The sequence below is a fragment of the Vombatus ursinus genome, unplaced genomic scaffold, assembly GCF_900497805.2.
Source record: "Vombatus ursinus unplaced genomic scaffold, bare-nosed wombat genome assembly UNPS02009824.1, whole genome shotgun sequence".
Classification (NCBI taxonomy): domain Eukaryota; kingdom Metazoa; phylum Chordata; class Mammalia; order Diprotodontia; family Vombatidae; genus Vombatus; species Vombatus ursinus.
In genome coordinates, this window is record NW_020949602.1 from 461633 (window position 1) to 480851 (window position 19219).

General features: G+C 44.2%; 1 protein-coding gene across 1 annotated transcript in view; it reads right to left on the bottom strand.

The window, feature by feature from the left end:
• GLIS1 (GLIS family zinc finger 1) overlaps positions 1-19219 on the bottom strand; it is a 261557-nt gene that overhangs the window by 122369 nt on the left and 119969 nt on the right. Inside the window, exon 2 of the mRNA XM_027852726.1 lies at positions 4510-4705. Coding sequence (XP_027708527.1) covers positions 4510-4705 — 196 coding nt within the window. The remainder of the gene's footprint in view (positions 1-4509; positions 4706-19219) is intronic.

Consider the following 19219-nt stretch of genomic DNA (forward strand, 5'->3'; position numbering starts at 1 on the left):
AGGTGATTTTATTTTTAATCTCAAATGTAAGACTGTGAATTAATCTCTGCTCAATTTCCCCTCATTCACGTTAGCCTTTTCTGAGATCTGTTTTAATTCCTGTGTCAGCCAGTGTTTCTCCCAGTGATGGGCCACTGAAAATTTGATGACCGTGCCAGCTACAAGTTTATCCAAGTCATTGATTAAAAAAGTTAATCATTTCAAGACCAGTCACATCACCTATCAATGCCCCACTAACCCTTGAAGTCTACTGATTATCTGCCCTGGGGACCAGAGTTTTGTTCCTGGGAGTTCCCCACTTGAATGAAATCATAGATCTGGACCTAAAAGAGAAGATTGAGTTCTTCCCAAAGAGAACTCTCTCAAGAGAACCCATTTCTTCGAAGACCCATCCTTCCCAGCACCCCAGAGCCAGCAGGTGCTGGGTAAAGATAAAAGGAACAAGGTCCAGTAGAGTGATCAGAGCTTCTGAGTTTCCCTTCTCCAGGGTCTTTTTTCACAGTCAGGAGGCAGGACGCTTCATCCATAGGGACTATAAGGTTTCGAACAGCTCCAAAAAACGCCTTCTAAACTCTAAGGCAGCCTGCAGGTGGTCAATAAAACCAGGGGATGCAAGGTCTCTGGGCTGGTCTCATTGCTGGATACCTCTGTGTACAGGTCTGAGTTCCTATGCTGTCCTTGTGTGTTGGGCTGGCCTGCAAGCTGCCTGAGGCCTTAGGCACAGGAACAGGGCTGGTGGTGACGATTCTGTCACAAAGTTAGTAACAGCATCTTTTGAGTCCTGCCTGTATCAGAAGTGGGAGCACTCTTGTTGACTGAGATTGGGGGACCCTGGCAGAGAATGCTAGAATTTGCTCCCCAGCTGGGATGCCCTCATCCCCTCACCAGCCTGTCTTGTCTCCTGGACAAAGGTAATCCCAAAGGTCTGTTGTTTTTTTCCTAAGGGGTATATCTGACCATGTCACATTAATAGCCCCCTCGTGCCCCAAGATCAAATATAAACTCCTCTGTTCATCATTTGAAGTCTTTCTGGGCCATCTCCTCCTCCCTGCAAATGGGGGGCCTCAGGCTCTAATGCCGAGTGAGAAGCAGGCTCTTGGGGGTGGGGGCGCAGCCCTGCTGTCTGTCCAAGGCCCTTGGCATAAGGGGAGTGTTTGCCTCTCCTGCCTTCCCTCCACCCAACCATCCAGACTGGTTTCCAGCTCTTGGGAGGGGCTCCTCAGACTTCTAATCAATAATTCTCCTGGGCTATGTAAAATGTTCCAACCAACAAGTGATTCAGGGCCTGGAAGCAAATGACTGAGGAGCATCGGGTCCAAAACGCATGAACTGTTGGGGTAAATGACACACCCTTTAACCCTGGACGTATGGAACAAAATACGGCTGTGGCAGTAATCACAGAATCAGGAATCTCTGAGCCAAAAGAGGCCTTGAGGACATCTCAACTTACCCAAGCGTGAAGCCCCCAAAACATTCCTAATCAGTAAGCAATTATCCAGCTGTGGCCCTGGATTTCACAACTCTGAAATGCCTTTATCTAATCATAATCTTTTATCTTTTCATCCCTCCCATCCTTTACTCTGAAAGCTCTTTAGCCCCACTGTGGTCTCTACTCCCTCCCTCCTTCCGCACTATCTATGGAAGGCCATCGCTCTCACTCTGGCTAGAGCCCTTCCCCATCTCAACCCCTTGGCTAATCTACACTGACCTCTATTCCTGAATGCCTTGTTCCTTTTTCCTACTGCTAATCACGCCTTGCCAATCCCCAAACCTGGCTAAACCCCACCCTCTGCCTTCTTCCTTCCTACTCACATTCTACTGAATGGAACTGGAGGAAATTACAAAGCTGTGTTGACTTGGGGTCCGCTACAGATTTCTACGGTGAATTTCAATGCTGCAAGGCCATCCTTCTCCTCCTTCCTAATCGATTCACTTCAGTCGTTTTTCAGTCGCGTCTGACTCTTCATGACCCCATCTAGGGCCACTGAAATCCAGTTCAAGTGCAAGTCAAGACATCATCCTCATGATGTCATGGGTTCTCTTTGAGAATGGAGGATTACAATTGGTTCACTATCCTACCCACCACAGTGACTGTCCCAAACGTGCTCTTTCCTCCTCAAGCTGTCCACCCCCACACTGAGCTGAGGACCTCACCTCCTGACACGCTGAGAGGAATGAAGGAATCTGCTGAGAGCTCCCTCTACTCCTGCTCCCCAGCTCACATCACTCGGACGTCCCCTCCACGATTTCCTCCTTCCCTCTCGTCTCTGCTGAAGAAGAAGCCACCCTTCTCCTCACACACATTCCATCCCGTCTTAGTTGCCAAAACCAACAGTCTTTTCTCAATCCTCATTCTTCTTTTTTTGGGGGGAGGCACTTGGGGTTACGTGACTTGCCCAGGGTCACACAGCCAATAAGCATCCTCATCCTTCTTGACCTCTCTGGACCCTCTGACATTGTCAATCACCCTCTTCTCCTGGATACTCTCTTCTCTCCTGGATTTTGTCAAACCGCTCCCTTCTCATTCTCCTTCTTCCAGGCTGGCCCATCCTTCTCAGTCTTTTTGGCTAGATCTTCATCCAAATCACATCCCTTAACTGGGCTGTCCCTTAAGGCTCTGTCCTGGGCCTTCTTTTCTCTTTATACCATCTCACTTGCTATAAAGTGGCTTCATCAGTTTCCAGGGGTTCGATTATTATCTCTACACAAATAATTCCCAGATCTTTCTAACCAGCCCTAACTTCTGTCCTGAGCTACATCCCCACATCTCCAACTGACTCTTCAATATCTTGAACTAGATGTCTCACTGGTATCTCAAACTCAAAATGCCCCACACAGAATTCATTACTTCCTCACCCTCCCACTCCCCACACACACATATACACACAATCCACCCTTTCTCTGGTCAGGCAATGGACATTTATTAAGCTCCTACTAAGTGCTAAGTGCTAGAAATACAAGGAAAGGCCAAAGATGGCCCCTGCCATCAAGGAGCTCACGGTCTTAAGCGGGGAAACACCTGCAAATAACTACATGCTCTATGTAGGATAAATTGGAAATTATCAGCAGAGGGAAAGAGTGACATTAAGGGGGAAGCAGGAAAGGCTTCCTATAAAAGGAGGGATTTTAGCTGGGACTTGAAGGAAGCCAGGAGCTGCAGATGAGGAGGGAGGGCATTCCTGGCATGGGGGAGGCCCAGGGAAAATGCCCAAAGCTGAGAGACAGAGGGTCTTGTGAGAAGCAGCCAGGAAGCCAGGGTCACTAGCTCCCAGAATGCATTGGAAGGGTAAGGTTTAAGAAGACTTTGTAAGACTGGAAAGGTTAGAGGGGAGGGAAGGAAATAGGCCAAGGGTGGGGAATCTGAAATGGGCAATGAAGGGCTTTAAAAAGCAAGGCGAGGATCCTGCAGGTGGGTGGCAGGTGACCTCAGGTGACATGGTCAGACCCGGACGTTAGGAAAATCCCTTTGGTGGCTGAGTGGAGGAAGGACTGGAGAGGGGAGAGACTGAGGCAGGTGGACCCACCAGGGCTACGGCAATAGTCCAGGTGTGAGGCAAGGAGGTTCTTCACTGGAGTGTGAGCAGTGACCAAGGAGAGGAGGGGGCTTTGAGAGATGCTGACAAGGTGAAGCGGACAGGCCTTGGCCACAGCGTGGTCACGGGGGAGAAGCCAGACAGAAAGATTCAGGAGGATTCCTGGGTTTTAAGCCTGAGGACCTGGCATGGTGGTGATGACCTCTGCAGAAATAGCGAAGGTTGGAAAGTGGGGATCATAACAAGGAAGGCTGAGGGGAGGCGATGAGTCCAGGTGGCGATGGGAGACTGGAGGTCAGCAGAGAGGTTAGGGCTAGATAAGGCAGACCAGCCAGCAGACTATGACAATAGTCCAGGAACAGGCCACAGCATCTCAGATTCCTGGGGCCGGAAGGCAACCTGTCCAACCAACAGCTGGTACCTGAACTGCTTCCACAACACCCCAAGTAAGAATTCACTGAGTCTTTACTTGAAGACCTTCAATGATGGGGAGCTCACTACTTGCTTGAGACATCCTCTTCAATTGTTAGGTAGCTGGGGCCCCCTCGCATTACAGAAGAGGAAACTGAGTCTCAGTCTGACTCTCAGACCACAGCTCTGTCTACATTATCCTGGCACAAACCCAGGGCAGAAAGTGTTGAGAGAGGATTAATCAGGGATGTGGCAAAGAAGGGGTAAAGGGGACATAAAGAGGAATTCTTAAAATTTAGGGACCATGAACTTGTTACTTTAACATTTTGATAGCTATATGTTTATTTAATTGGTTAAGGTGTGTTTTATTTTATACATTTAAAAACATTAATACAAGTGAGCACTTGGAGGTCTGAACACTGATCTCATTAGATCCTCACCACACCCTCTCCCCATTTTCCGAGCTCCCTCTAGAGACAGTCACACGGACAGAGGAAGCTGAAGGGGCCCCGGCCTGGGCACCTGCTGCTTCTCACAACCCATTCCCAGGAGGGGCGGTCAGTACCTGTTGTCTGAGTGAGTCAGGTTGGCCTGCCCAACGTGGAGGCGTCGCTCACAGGGCATCGGGTGGTCCCGGGGGCCGGGGTTGGCGGCATGAATGAACAGGCTCTGCCGGCAGACGGGGACCGTGCTGTCTGTCATCTCTATGCCCAGCAGGCTCTTCTCCGGGGTCAGGTGACAGTGGCTGTAGCCACCATTCACTAGCAGAAAGAGAGAAAGGGGAGAGAGATGTTTGAGTGGCCACAGGGGGCCCTCGGGAACAAGATGGGGGAGCAGGGGACCAAAAAGAAAGCCCATGGAGGAGGCTCTGAAGGGCCGTCTATCTAGAACCATGAGCCGTCACGATAGCACCCTCCAGATATTGGAAGGAGGAAACGAGAATGTGGGAAAATGACTCTGAAAAACACAAAATCCTCTAGAAATGAGCAGTAGTAATAAGCCTTCACTAGGCAATGTTGATATGTCCCCATCTTCTTAACCCCAATCTGGGGCTCTACATGCTAACAGTCTTTGATCCAAGGTGTTTTCCAGCTCTGCTGGTTATAATGTTTCTATGTTCTAACATTCTATTTTCCAAGGTCCCTCTCAATTATGAAATTCTATGTTCTATTTCGTCCTCAAGATCCATTGGCTCTGAAATTCTGTTTTAAAGTCGTTTTAGCTCTGATCTTCTCTGTCCTAAAGACCCTCTCAGCTCTGACATTCCCTGTTCTAAGGCCCCTTCCCAGCCCTGACATTCCCTGTTCTAAGACCCCTTCAGGCTTTGACATTTCCTGTTCTAAGAACACTCTCAGCTCTGAGTCTCTGTTTTAAGGTCCCTCCCAGCTCTGACATCCCCTGTTCCAAGCTTCCTCCCAGCTCTGACATCCCCTGTTCTAAGCTTTCTCCCAGCTCTGACATTCCCAGTTCTAAGGCCCCTCCCAGCTCTGACATTCCCCTCACTGGCTTCCTTGTTGGCCTTCTCTAACACAACTAGCAATATTCAGCAGGTCTGGGGGCTTGACATAGCGTCAGACAAACATTCCAGGATCAAAGGTGCCTCTGCCCACTTTTTCTAAGTAGATTTAAAAAGCTCAATTGCACAGAGCAAACTCCAGGCCCCAGGATTCAGGAACAAGAGGATTATTCAATAATTAGTTTGAACAATACGGTATTCGCTACGGTAGTTTTCATTACATTGTAAGCTTCTTGAGGGCAGGGACTTTTTTCTTCTGTATTTTTATCCCTAGTTCTTAGTACAGTGTCTGGCACATAGTAGGAGCTTCATAAATGTTTACTGATTGATGACTGACTGACTGATTCTGCCCCCCAAGGATTTAAGTCACCTTATAATATCTGGCTTTGCTTGGCCAAGGAGATTGCTCGGGCTCTGTGGGACGAGCAAAGCTGCAGGAGCAATGGTATGGATGTCTGAAGGCTTACGCAGGGAAGGAGAATGCTCCAGGACCATGACTGGGGTTCCCATCAGGAGATGAGATCTGTGTCTCTAACACAACAAATCAGTGAGACCACAGATCTGAGATCCCGGATGGAAAAGGAGAGCTATCAGAGAATGGCAGAGAAGAGATGACACAGCTCTGAGCTGCCCCCAGACCACCAGGGGACAGTGGCGCATGACGATGACAGAGCTGAGTTCCCCGGGGCCAGGGGGCTGATGACACAAATGTGAGTCACGGGACGGCAGACAGTGGAGGATACATGGTCAAACCTTGACCACCAGGGGAAGGTAACCTAGATCTGAGTCAGCAGACCCCACCACGTGTCCCTTTGGGTCAAATACCCCCAGACTCTGCATCATCGTCTGTTGTTCAGAAGACCAGACTTTGGTCGACCATCCCCTGTGGTCCAGGGACGGCTCTCTGTGTCATCCGCCCTCTTCCATCCAAGGACTCAGAGCTGTGTCATCTGCTCCTTAACCTCTCTTGATCTTCGATTCTCTGTATTGGCTTCTGACATCAACGCCCCACTTAAACGCCCCTCTGTCTCCTCTGCATCTTCATCCTTCGCGGCCTCCCTGGTGCTCCCTCTCTCCTCCTGGTTCTCTCGCCTTCCCTGGCACCGGTCTCTGTCTGGGCTCCCTCCTATTGACCTGACTGCTCCTTTGCGAAGTCGTCATCCATCTCATCTTCCTTAGAGGCGTCTCCCAACGCTCAGCCATGAGAACTCCTCTCAGCTGCACTCTCCCTTGGAGATTTCATCAGTTCCCAGGGGTCTGATGATCGTCTCTCTGCAAACGATTTCTGTTTACAGCCACAATCTGTTCCATATCACCAACTGCCTATGGGGCATTTCAAATCAGGCATCTCAGAGATGGGTCCAAAAACTCATCTTTCCCCCAAGACCTTCTGCTCTTTCCAACTCCCCACTTTCTGTTGAGGTGACCTATAATACAGGTCCTCTTGCTCAGGTTTGCAATACGGATACCATCCGCAATTTCCTTCCCTCCTTCAACTCCCAAGCCTTCCCAATTCTATCTCTAGGAAATCTCTCTCCACTCAAGTTGCCGCCACTCTGGTTCAAGTTTCCATCTCTTCTCAACTAGCCTAGTGCAACAGCCTTCTAATTGGCCTCAAGTGTCTCCTCACTCTAATCCAGCCTCCATGCAGCTGCCAAGGTGAAATTCCTAAAGGGAAGGTCTGACCCTATTGCCCGGAGGCTTAATAAACACAAGAGCCTTCCCATGAGGAGCACAGAATAAAAGATACTCTTCTCTCTGGCATTGAATGCCTTCTTTTACAATCTGACTCCAATTTCTATTTCTATCCTCATTCCACATTCCTCCTCTTCAGGCATTCTAAGGTCCAGCCAAACGGGTCATCTTACTGTTCCTTACAGCCAGAAGTCTATCTCTGGTCTCTGTGTGTTTGCACAGGACTGCTCCCCGTTCCTGGAGGGCATTTCCCTCACACTCTCAGCTTGCCTTATTTCTGTCACAACTCAGCTCAAGGCCCCCTTCCATATGAAGCCTTTCCTGATCCCCAGGCTCCCATTATCTTTCATCTATTTTGTATACAGCTTATAGATACCTACATATGTACATATGTTCTCCTCCAGTAGAATGTAAGACCCTTGAGGGGAGGGATTGTTTCCCTTTGGTCTCTCCATTTCCTGTGCCCAATACAGGAGCCTGACACATAGCAGATACTTAATTAATGCTCCTTAACTGATGAGAGTACCTCAGTATCAGAGGACATAGACATAGATCTGAGTTTCTGGACAACCGAAATTATCACTTTCCATGGTGTTTTACAGATCTCACCTCACTTACCCTAACCAGAACTTTTAAGGGAGGTAGTAACAGGATGATTATCCCCATTTTACAGGTGATGAAACTGAGGCATGGAAAGTTAAAAGAATTCTGTCAGAGATTCCACAAGGAAGCATGGGGTGGAGGCCCAAACCAAGATAGCAGAGTAGAGAAAGTACTCAGCTGAGCTCTCCCAACGACTTTAGAATAACACTTCAAATCAAATTCTGGAGTGGCAGAGCACACAAAAGGTCAGAGTGAGACATTCTCCCAGCCCACGACAATGTAGGAGGTTGGAAGGAGAGATCAGTGACACAGGGGAGGAGGGTGGCCCAGAGTCCATGTGGATGGGACCAGATGGTAGAGACAGAAGCAATAGTCACTTTGGGAGGTCTAAAGGTGGAGAAGGTAAGAGAATCTGGTAACTAATCAAAAAGAGACCGCAGGGGACCCAGCGCTAGCACGGGACCCAGTGCTAGCACAGGACAAAGGACCAGACACTGGCAGCTCCACTGCCTATGCCGACTTCTGGGTCCTAGTTCAAGGGAAGAGAGGAGCACTTTTAGTTAAGAGTGGGAGCCCTGAGGGACAGTATCACTTCTGGTCCCAAGGGAGGAAGAGACTGGAGGAGCAGCATCAATTGCAATCCCAAGGGATGAGGGGCCCTTCCTGGGTAAGGACCAGAGTACAGACAAGAGAGAAGTGACTACATCTATCCCCAGATCATACCCCTTTGGAAGCACCAAACACTTCCAACTGCCCAGAGCTAGCTCTAAAAACAGCAGTGTGAAAAAGCCTGAAGCTTGAGACGGTCCCACCGCATGCTGGGAACAGAGCCCAACATTAACATAAAGTTCCAAATCAAGAAATAGGGTGCAAAAATAAGCAAACAACAGCAACAAAAAGAACCTGACCGGAGAAAGCTACTACGGTGACAGGGAAGATCAAGACACAAACTCAGAAAAAGACAATGAAATCAAAACAGCTACAAGCAAAGCTTCAAAGTAAAAAAGGGAATTGGACACAAGTACAAGAAGAATTCCTGGAAGAGTTAAAAATTATTTTCAAAATTAAAAGTGGTAGAGGAAAAAGTAGGTAAAGAAATGAAAGCAAAGGAAGAAAATTATGAAAAGAAAATTAACAGTCTGGTAAAAAAAAAGGACAAAAATACTTTAGAAAATAATAACTTTAAAAAACAGAATTGGGCAAATAGAAAAGAACTATGAAAATTCACTGGTGAAAATAATTCCTTGAAAACTGAAATTGGAGAAGTGGAAGCTAATGGCTCTATGAGACATCAAGAAACAATAAAATAAAGTTTAAACAAATGGAAGAAAATATGAACTATCTCATTTGAAAAAACAATTGATCTGGAAAATAGATCAGGAAGAGAGGTAATTTGAGAATTATTTGACAACCTGAAAGCCATGATCAAAAAAAGAGCCTAGACAGCCTATTTCAAGAAATTATCAAAGACAACTACCCTGATGTCCTAGAACCAGAGGATAAAATAGAAGCTGAAAGGATCCACCAATCACCTCCTAAAAGAGATCCCACAATGAAAATTGTAAGGAATATTATAGACAAACTCCAAAGCTCCCAGATCAAAGGGGAAACACTTCAAGCAGCTAGAAAGAAACCACTGAAATATTGTGGCGCCGCAGTCAGGATCACACAAGATTTAGCATCCACCATTTTAAAGGAGCAAAAGGCTTGGAATATGATATTCTGGAAGGCAAAAGAGATAGGATTACAACCAAGAACAACCTACCCAGCAAGGGTGAGCATAATCTTTCAAGGGAAAAAATGGATATCTAATTAAATAGGGGACTTTCAAGCATTTCTGATGAAAAAAAATAGAGGTAAATAGAAACTCTGACTTTCAAATAAAAGACTCAAGAGATACATGAGAAGGTAAACACTAAAGAGAAATCATAAGGGACTCAGTAAGAGGAAACTGTTTACATTTCTATATGGGAAAATTCTACATGTAACTCCTTAAGAACTTTATCATTATTAAGGCAGTTAGAAGGATTTTTACATAAAAAGATGGTGTGGGAGTGAGTTAATTGTGTTGGGATAATGCAGCAAAAAAAAATGGATAGGTGAGAAAGAGGGATGCCCTGAGCAAGGGGGAAAGGAGAACAGAGTGGGGGAAATTATCTCACATAAAAGAGGTGTGCAAGGGGGCAGCTAGGTGGTGCAGTGGATAGAGCACTGGCCCTGGAGTCAGGAGGACCTGAGTTCAAAGGCGGCCTCAGACACATAAAACTCACTAGCTGTATGTGTTAGACTCTAGGCAAGTCACTTAACCCCAATTGCCTCACAAAAAAAAAAAAAAGACGTATGCAAGGAAGAGCTTTTATAGTGGAGGGGGAAATGGAGAAGAGGATAATGCTTGAACCACACACATCTAAATTCGTTCAAAGAGGGAAACACACATATATGTCTATGTATGAATGTATGTATATGTATGTATATGTATGTGTATGTGTGTATATGTGTGTATGTATGTAGGTGTATATATATATATATACACATACACATATGTATATATGTATACAAATACACACTCAATTGGTAATAGAAATCTATCTTACCCAACAGGGAAATAAGAAGGGAAGGAGTTATGAGAAAGGGGGATTGGGATAAAAGGAAGGACAAATAAAAGAGGGCAGCGGTCAGAAGCAAAACAGACTTGATGAGAGAGAGAAAGAGAGAGAGAGACAGAGACAGAGACAGAGACAGAGAGACAGAGAGAGAGAGAACAAGATAAACAGAAGAAATAAGATGGAGGGAAATGCATAGTTAGTAATCATAACTATGAATGTGAATGTGATGATCTCACCCATCAAATGGAAGTGAAGAGCAGAATGGATTAAAAACCAGAATCTAACAATCTTGAAACAGAGAGACAGACAGAGTTAAAATCCAGTGTGTAGACTCTATGATGCTTCAGCTGAAGTAAAAAAAAGCAGGAGCAGCGACCGCGATATAAGACAAAGCAAAAACAAAAATAAACCTAATTTAAAAAGACAGGCAGAGAAACTATATCTTTCTAAAAGAAACCATAGATAATGAAGTAATATTAATACTAAACACATATGCACCAAATGGCATTGCATCCACATTCTTAAAGGAAAAGTTAAATGAATTATAGGAGGAAACAGACAGTAAAACTATACTAGTGGAGGACCTCAACCTTCCCCTCTCAGGGCTAGCTAAATCTAACTATAAAGTAAATAAGAAAGACATCAAGGAAATGAACAGAATTTTAGAAAAGTTAGATATAATAGACCTCTAGAGAAAACTGGGAATAGAAAGGAGTATACCTTTTTCTCAGCTGTACATGGCATCTTCACAAAAACTAATCATGTATTAAGGTAGGAAAACCTCACAACCACATTCAGAAAAGCAGAAATATTAAATGCATCCTTTTCAGACCATGATGTAATAAAAATTACATTTAATAAAGGGCCATGGAAACATAGATCAAAAGCTAATTGGAAACTAAATAATCTAATCCTAAAGAACAAGTGGATCAAAGAACAAATCATAGAAACAGTCAATTATTTCAATAAAGAGAATGACAACAATAAAAGAACATTCTAAAATTTATGGGATGCAGCCAAAGCAGTATTTCTGGAAAAATTTAAATCTCTAAACACATACATCAATGAGAGAGAGAGAGACAGAGACAGAGACAGAGAGAGACAGAGAGAGAATATCAGTGAACTAAACATACAACTAAAAACAACTATAAAAAGAACAAATAAAAAATTCCCAATTAAACACCAAAATGGAAATCCTAAAAATCAAAGGAGAGATTAATAAAATTTAAAGAAAAAAATTGAACAAAATGAAAAGCAGGTTTTATGAAAAATCAATAAAATAGACAATCCATTGGTGAATTTGATTTTTAAAAAAGAGAAAACCAAATTACTAGTATCAAAATCGTAAAAGGTATATGTACCACCAGTGAGGATGAAATTAATACAATTATTAGGAGTTATTTTGCCCAATTATGTGCCAGTAAAACTGACAATCTAAGTGAAATGGATGAATATTTACATAAATATAAACTGCCCAGATTAACAGGACAGGAAATAGAATATTTAAATAACCTTATCTTAGGAAAAAACTGAACAAGCCATCTATGAGCTCTCTAAGAAAAAATTTCCCAGGACCAGATTTACAAATGAATTTTACCAGATATTTAGGGAACAATTAGTCCCAATACTACATAAACTATCTGAAAAAATATGTAAAGAAGGAATCCTCCCAAATTCCTTTTATGACACAAATATGGTGCTGATACCTAAACCAGGGAGAACAAAAACGAAGAAAGAAAACTATAGACCGATTTCCTTAATGAGTATCTATGGGAAAATTTTAAATAAAATACTAGCAAGGACATTACAGCAATAAATCACGAAGATCACTGTATAAATCCCAAAGTAGGACTTCCACAGGAATGCAGGGCTGGTTCAGTATTAGGAATACTATCAACATAATTGACCATATCGATAACAAAAACAACAAGAATAATATTATTATATCAATAAATACAGAAAAAGGCTTTGATAAAATACGACACCCATTCTTACTAAACAAAAAAAAACAACAACAACAACAACTAGAAAGTACAGGAATAAAAGGAGTTTTTCTTAAAATTATAAGTTGTATCTATCTAAAACCAAAAGTGTGCATTATCTGTAATGGAGTTTATAAAAACCTCCCCAATATGCTCAGAGGTGAAGCAAGGATGTCTGTCATCACCACTATTCTTCAATTCTGTGTTAGAAATGTTAGCTGCAGAAATAAGCTAAGAAAGAGAAACTGAAGGAATAAAAATAGACATCGAAAAAACAAAACTCTTACTCTCTGCAGATGATATGACGGCATACTTAGAGAACCCTAAAGAATCAACTAAAAAACTACTTGAAAAAATGAACAACTTCAATGAAGTTGCAGGATATTAAATAAATATAACATATATAAAATATATATAAATATAACATATAACATAACATAAATCATCAGAATCTCTATATATTGCCAACAGAACCTAGCAGGAAGAGATAAAAAAAGAAATTCCATTTAGAACAACTATAGACAATATAAAATACTTGGGAGTCTATCTGCCAAGACAAAACCAGGAATTATATGAACAGCAATTACAAAACATTTTTCACACACAGGAGAGTCAGATCTAAACAAATGGATAAATAGTAATTGTTCATAAGTATAATAAAAATGATGATTTTTCCTAAGTTAACTTATTTATTCAGTGCCATATCAATCTAACTACCAAAGAGTTATTTTACAGAGCAATAAAAAATAGTAACAAAATTCATCTGGAAAAACAAAAGGTCAAGAATATTGAAGAAATCAATGAAAAAAAGTTAAGGAAGGCAGTTCAGCAGCTCCAGATCTCAAACTCCATTACAAAGAAGTAATCATCAAAACAATCTGGTACTGCCTAAGAAACAGAGCGGTGGGTTAGTGGAATGGATTAGGTACACAATACATAGTAGTAAATGACCATAGTAATCCAGTGTTTGATAAACCCCAAGATCCAAGCTTCTGGGGTAAGAACTCAGCATTTGACAAAATGCGAAAACTGGAAAATTGGCAGAAACAAGGCGTAGAATAGCATCTCACATCATATACCAAGATATTGCATCAAAATGGATAAATGATTTAGACATAAAGGCTGATATAAGTAAATTGGAGCAGTATAGAAAAAATCTGTCAGATCTATGGATAAGGGAAGAGTTTATAACCAAACAAGAGATAGAGAGGATTAGAGAATGTAAAATAGATAATTTTGATTACATGAAATTAAGAAGTTTTTGCATAAAAAAAACCAATGCCATTTTACGGTTAGAAAGAAAAAAGAAAATGGGGGGGGATTTTTTAGAGCAAGTTTCTCTGATAAAGGTCTCATTTCTCGAATATATAGGGAACTGAGCCAAATTTATAAAAATAAGAACCATCTGCCAATTGATAAATGGTCAATGGATATGAATAGGCAGTTTTCAGAAGAAGAAATCAGTTATTAAGTCATGTGAAAAATGTTCTGAATCACTCCTGATTAGAGAAATGCAAAGAAAAACATCTCTGAGATACTAACTCATTCCTGTCATTTACTAACATGGCAGAAAAGGAAAATGAGAAATGCTGGAGATGATGTGGAAAAATTGGGACACTAATCCATTGCTGGTGGAGTAGTGAACTAGGCTAACTATTCTGGAGAACAATTTGGAACTACACCCAAAAATCTGTAAAACTATGCTTACTCATGAATATGAGTAATACTAGGTCTGTCCCCTAGTATTGTCTGTACCAATACTAGGTCTGTCCCAAAGAGATCAAAGAAAAGGAGAAAGGACGTATTTGTAAATATATATATATGTAAATATATATACGTATAAAATTTATATTTTATATAAATATAAAAACTGATTATATATAATATACATATGATAATCAGCTGTGGAAGACTTAGCTACTCTGATCAAGACAGTGGAAAATGCTATCCACCTGCAGAGAGAGAACTGATGAACTCATGGCAGATCAAAGCATACTTTTAAATTTTCTTTATTTTTATCGTTTTATTTTGTCTGCGATTTCTTTTGTAACATGGCTAATATGGAAATACATTTTGCATGACTTCACATGTATAATCGATATCAAATTGCTTGCTTTCGCAAGGAGGTGGAGGGAGAGAACTTGAAACTCAAAATTTTAAAAAACGATTGTCAAAAATTTTACATGTAATTGGGAAATATTTGACGAAATAAAAATGATTTTTCTAAAACAGTTAGCATGCGAGGCAGGGCTGTAGTAGGAGGTGCTGGCCTCCGGGTCCAAGGCTCACGTGTATCACAGCTGACTCATTTGAGAGAAGAGGGAGGATACAAGGGAATGGGTCTTGCGGCAGGGGAGGCCGGCCCAGAGCCTCTGCCATGGCCCTTATAAAGGCCCATTCTGGCAGCCTGGTTCTCAGGAGAAGCCAGACCAGGATGGAAAGAGGTGGGGGGGCTGCGATGATGAAGGTGGGGCTGACACCTGGGGCCCAGAGCCAAGCCCAGGCTCTGCTCCTCCCTTCTCCCACAACCACGGGAACCATCAAAGTCCTGTTGTCCTCGGCCTGGCCCAGTGCTCCAGACAGGAGTCTGAGGCTCACCAGTGCCTCTCCTACAGGGGCAGTTACAGAAACAGTGTCCCATCCATCCTGAGCCAAAGGGCTCACACCCTCCAAGGGTCGGCCCCAGGAGAAAATGAACAGGGCTGGGCACGGAGCCCCAGACACCAGGCCCAAGGGATGATGAGACATGGAAAAGCCAGGGGCCCGGGAGCCTGCAGAGCTGGGTTCTGCTCCAGGCTTTGCCCCGTGCTATGCAGAAGACCTGGTGCGGACGCCTCATCCCTGAATCTCCAGCAGCTTCTGTTTTCTTCATCTGTAAAATGGGGATAATAATCAGTAGCCGGCCTCCCTCCACAGGGGGCTGCAAAACAAGTGCCTTAGAAACACTAAGCCATCGTCAGGACGGCAAAAATGCCTCACGAACCCGGACTTCTGAAAAAGACCTCTCATCCAAGATACACGTTGTCCGAGCTAGGATGCCAACCTATGCCCACTTACCTTGGCTCAGACTGGTCCCTGCACCTGCACACCTTCTCTGCTCCTTTCCCTAAGCAATCCCTCCTCATTCTTTAAGGCCCAGCTCCGGGTCACCACCTCCAGGGAGCCTCCCAGGATCACACCCTCAGCCCCAAGAGAGGAAGGACAGACCCCACACTGACCCTTGGTTTACATCCATCCAAGGCACTCCTCTCATAATCTGGTGTTTTCGAGATATCTCAGTGGCTATCTCGACAGCGCAGTTATCTTTGATAACTAGCTTTGTCTTCCATGATTGTGACTATAAGCTCCATGAGGCAGGACCCTGGCTGGTCTCTACTTTGGGTGCCAAGGAGTCTAGCCCAACCAAGTCAATTCAACAAGCATTTACTAAATGCTGGAGATACAAAGACAATATCAAAGCAGTTCCTGCCCTCAGGGAGCTTACATTCAAATAGGGAGAGACAACACAAATGTAGATAAATAAATACAAAATATACACAAAGTGCTGGAGCGGGTGGGACGACAGGGGGGATAGCCCCTCTTGTCAAAGGTCAGTCAGTCAGTCGATGATACACATTTATCAACCACCTACTATGAGCCAGGTCCTGTGTTTAGTACTAGGGATACAGAAAAAGGCAAAACCCCATCCCTGCCCTCAGGATGTTCATGTTCTAATACGGGCAGATGAACAACACGCCAATGACTGTGGACATACAATATCTATGCAGAGTGGGTGGAAGGGGATTTCAGAAGCAAGGCCTGAGCAGCAGGAAGAGGACCAGGGACCTCAGTTTCCTCTGTTGTAAAATTAAAGCACTGACCAGATGATCTCAAGGGCCCCTCCTCCCTGAAACATCCCAAGGCCTTACGACCCTGACCTGGCGCATCCCCTCCCATCAGCTGACCATGCCCAGTACCGGGCACTCCGCACTGCTGGCCCTCAGTCCTCGGTCTGTCTGTGTTAACTCTTCTTTCCCCCAATGGACTGAAAGTTCCCAAAGTCCAGAGCCCTTTCTGAGTCACACAATGAAAAATTTTGGACTTTGAAGGGACTTTCATTGGTCATTTCATTCAAGTTCCTGCTCAAAGTAGGAATTCGTACAATAATATCCATGATAAGAACCTATCCTTGAACACTTCCAGGGACGGGGAGCTTACTACCTTTTAAGGCAACCCATTCTACTACTGGCCTTCTTATATCAAATTGATATTGACCTCTCTCTAATGTCCACTCATTGCTCTGTTTGGTCTTTTGGGACCACCCAAAGTCTAATTACCCCGGTCACAGGCTCAGATAAGATAGCACAGATGAAGTGCTTTGTAAATCTCAAAGTACCATAATAAAGGCTAGTGATGATGATGATAAAACAGAGTTTAGAGCTGGCAGGGGCTTTGGTCCAATCTCTCCTTTCTACATCACTTTTAAATTGGAATCCAAAGGCATAAAGTAGGTGGTGGATAAATGTTTTTCATTCATTCGTTCATGAGACATTCAAGAGGACCAAGTGTTGAACTTGGAGGAAAGAAGATCTGACTTGCCCAAGGTCTCACAGAAAGTAAGTGTCCAAGGTGAGACTTGAACTCAGATCCTCTGTTTCATCATAGCGGGGGCCTAGGGGTGTGGAACAGGGCATTCACGGTCAGACGTGATAGTTGGGCTCGTTAGTTTTGCTGAAGTGCTCTTGTATTCCTTGTTATGAGGCAGGAGTTCTCAGCGTTTCCTCACGTCCTCGGGCCCCTCCGGCCCCACTGTCTGAGGAAGCCTAGGGAGGCCCTCAGAATTATGCTCTTAAAATGTATAAAGTAAAATGTGCAGGTTTACAAAGGAAATCATTTATCTTGAAGCACAGTTATCCAAATATTTTTTTTACAAAAGTTCCCTTTTTTGTTAAGGATTCCGGTTTCTTCCCACTTCTCTGGGCAGAGGAAGAAGTGATACCTTGAGAAATAAAGGAAATATACAAACAAAAGTGATCCATAAAAGAGGCAGGGACTGGACTGTATTGGGAACTCCCAGGTGAGGAAAGTCCTTTTACTGAAGCAGAGTGACGCCCTCGCTGGTTCTCCAGTCACTGATTCGCCTAAAATTAAGAAAAATGACTTTTTAAAAGTTGCCTAGCCCCCCTCCAAAGGTGAGTCATAATCATGGAGCTCTTGAAGGCTATCAAGTCCAGCCCCTTCATTTTACCAAAAAGGAAACTGAGGCCCAGAGAGGGGGAGGGCCTTGATGAGCTCAGGTCACCAAGGGAGTGAGTGTTCAGTCTTCTGACCCCAAATTCGTATTCTTTCCACTGAACTAACCCTTTTCTACATAAAGTCCCTTATCCATTCCCAAAAGGGAGATTAAAAAGAGTCTGGATTGGGGAGGGGAGGGTGGAGAGACATTTAGAAAAATCAATGTTTTAGGAAAATTTAAGTAATACCATTCCCCTGCCTGGGTAAAAGAAACCGGCTTTAACAAGCGAGCCCTAGGGTTCCCTAAGCGGCACAGACAGAGGCTCCATTTCTGCCCCCCTGCTCCCTGACAGGAGCCTGGTAGAGCTTCTGAAAAGAGGCCTGTGTAATAAATACCCCCTCCGCACAGCTGGCCAGGCAGCCCCTGTGGGCAACCTTCTGAGGAAGAGGGGGCTTGGACAGAGAGGCCCCCCTGACCCAAGAAAGCAGTGGGCAGGAGCTGATGTTCCCATCAGGCCAACATACAGAATGACCAGTCACGTGATCAGTCCCTGAGCCTGGGGCATTGTGTACCTTTATCCAAAAGGGGACAAAGATAGGCTGGGCAGGACAGCTTCCTGTCCCTGAGTGTCTTAGGGCCTCAAAGTGACCCTCCTCACCACAGTGAAGACAGGAACTCCACTCTGGAGGCTTTCCAAAACATAGCTCAACGGTCATTCATTAAGCATCAGCTGTGTGCTGCTGCTACACTACGTTAGACATACCGAGAAAAAAGTGGAGTAGTCCCCGCCCTCAGGGAGCTTCTAGTCTAGTCTCCACGTTCTTGTTTCTCTAGGGATTGATAAGTCAAGTCAAGTCAACACCATTTATTAAGCCTGGGTCCCTTCTGGGCTTGTTTCAGAACATGAAGGTTTCAAAACCAGCGTTGACAAGAGGGTTGTCTGCGCCAGAGCCCCAGCCCCAGCTGAGTAACAAATACTTATTTATTAAGCACCTACTCTCTGGCTGGCTCTCTGTAGGTGAGGGCTTAAGAAATGATTTCTGCTGCTTCTATGACCCTCTGGGCCAGGTCCACAGTCAGAGGGGCCAGTGAGAATCATAGCCTCTCTGAGCTGGAAGTGACCTTTGGGAGTCCCTCATCCAAGCCCCTTCCCAAAGCGAGGCTAGCCCCCCTGGACAGGATTCTGTATGGGGGACTGTCCACCCCTGTCTCAAAGGTGTGACATATTGTCTACCATGAGCTGGGGACACCGGGATGAAAATAAACAGGGTCTCTGCCCTCAAAGAGCTTCAGTTCTACCTGGGAATATCGGGGGAGAGGGTGATTGCACACAGGTAAGTGGGAGAAGGGAGAGGCTGAGGAAAATTCCCAACTAATCTGAGGAGAGGAAGTACACTTCATGCTGCCCAGCTGGGGAGATCAGGGAGGCCTTCCTGGAGGAGGCAGTATCTGAGCTGAGCTTGGAAGGGGCTGACAGCTTAAAGGGGAAAATGTAGACTATGGAGAAGTAAAGAAAATGGTCACTCATGGATGAATAACACAAGAAAATCAACAAAGAGTTTATCTCACAACAAGTCGCAGAAGGAGGGCGTGTAATGATTACTACCCCCATTTTATAGATGGTGAAAATAAGGTTTGGATTGGCTATGAGTGAATGA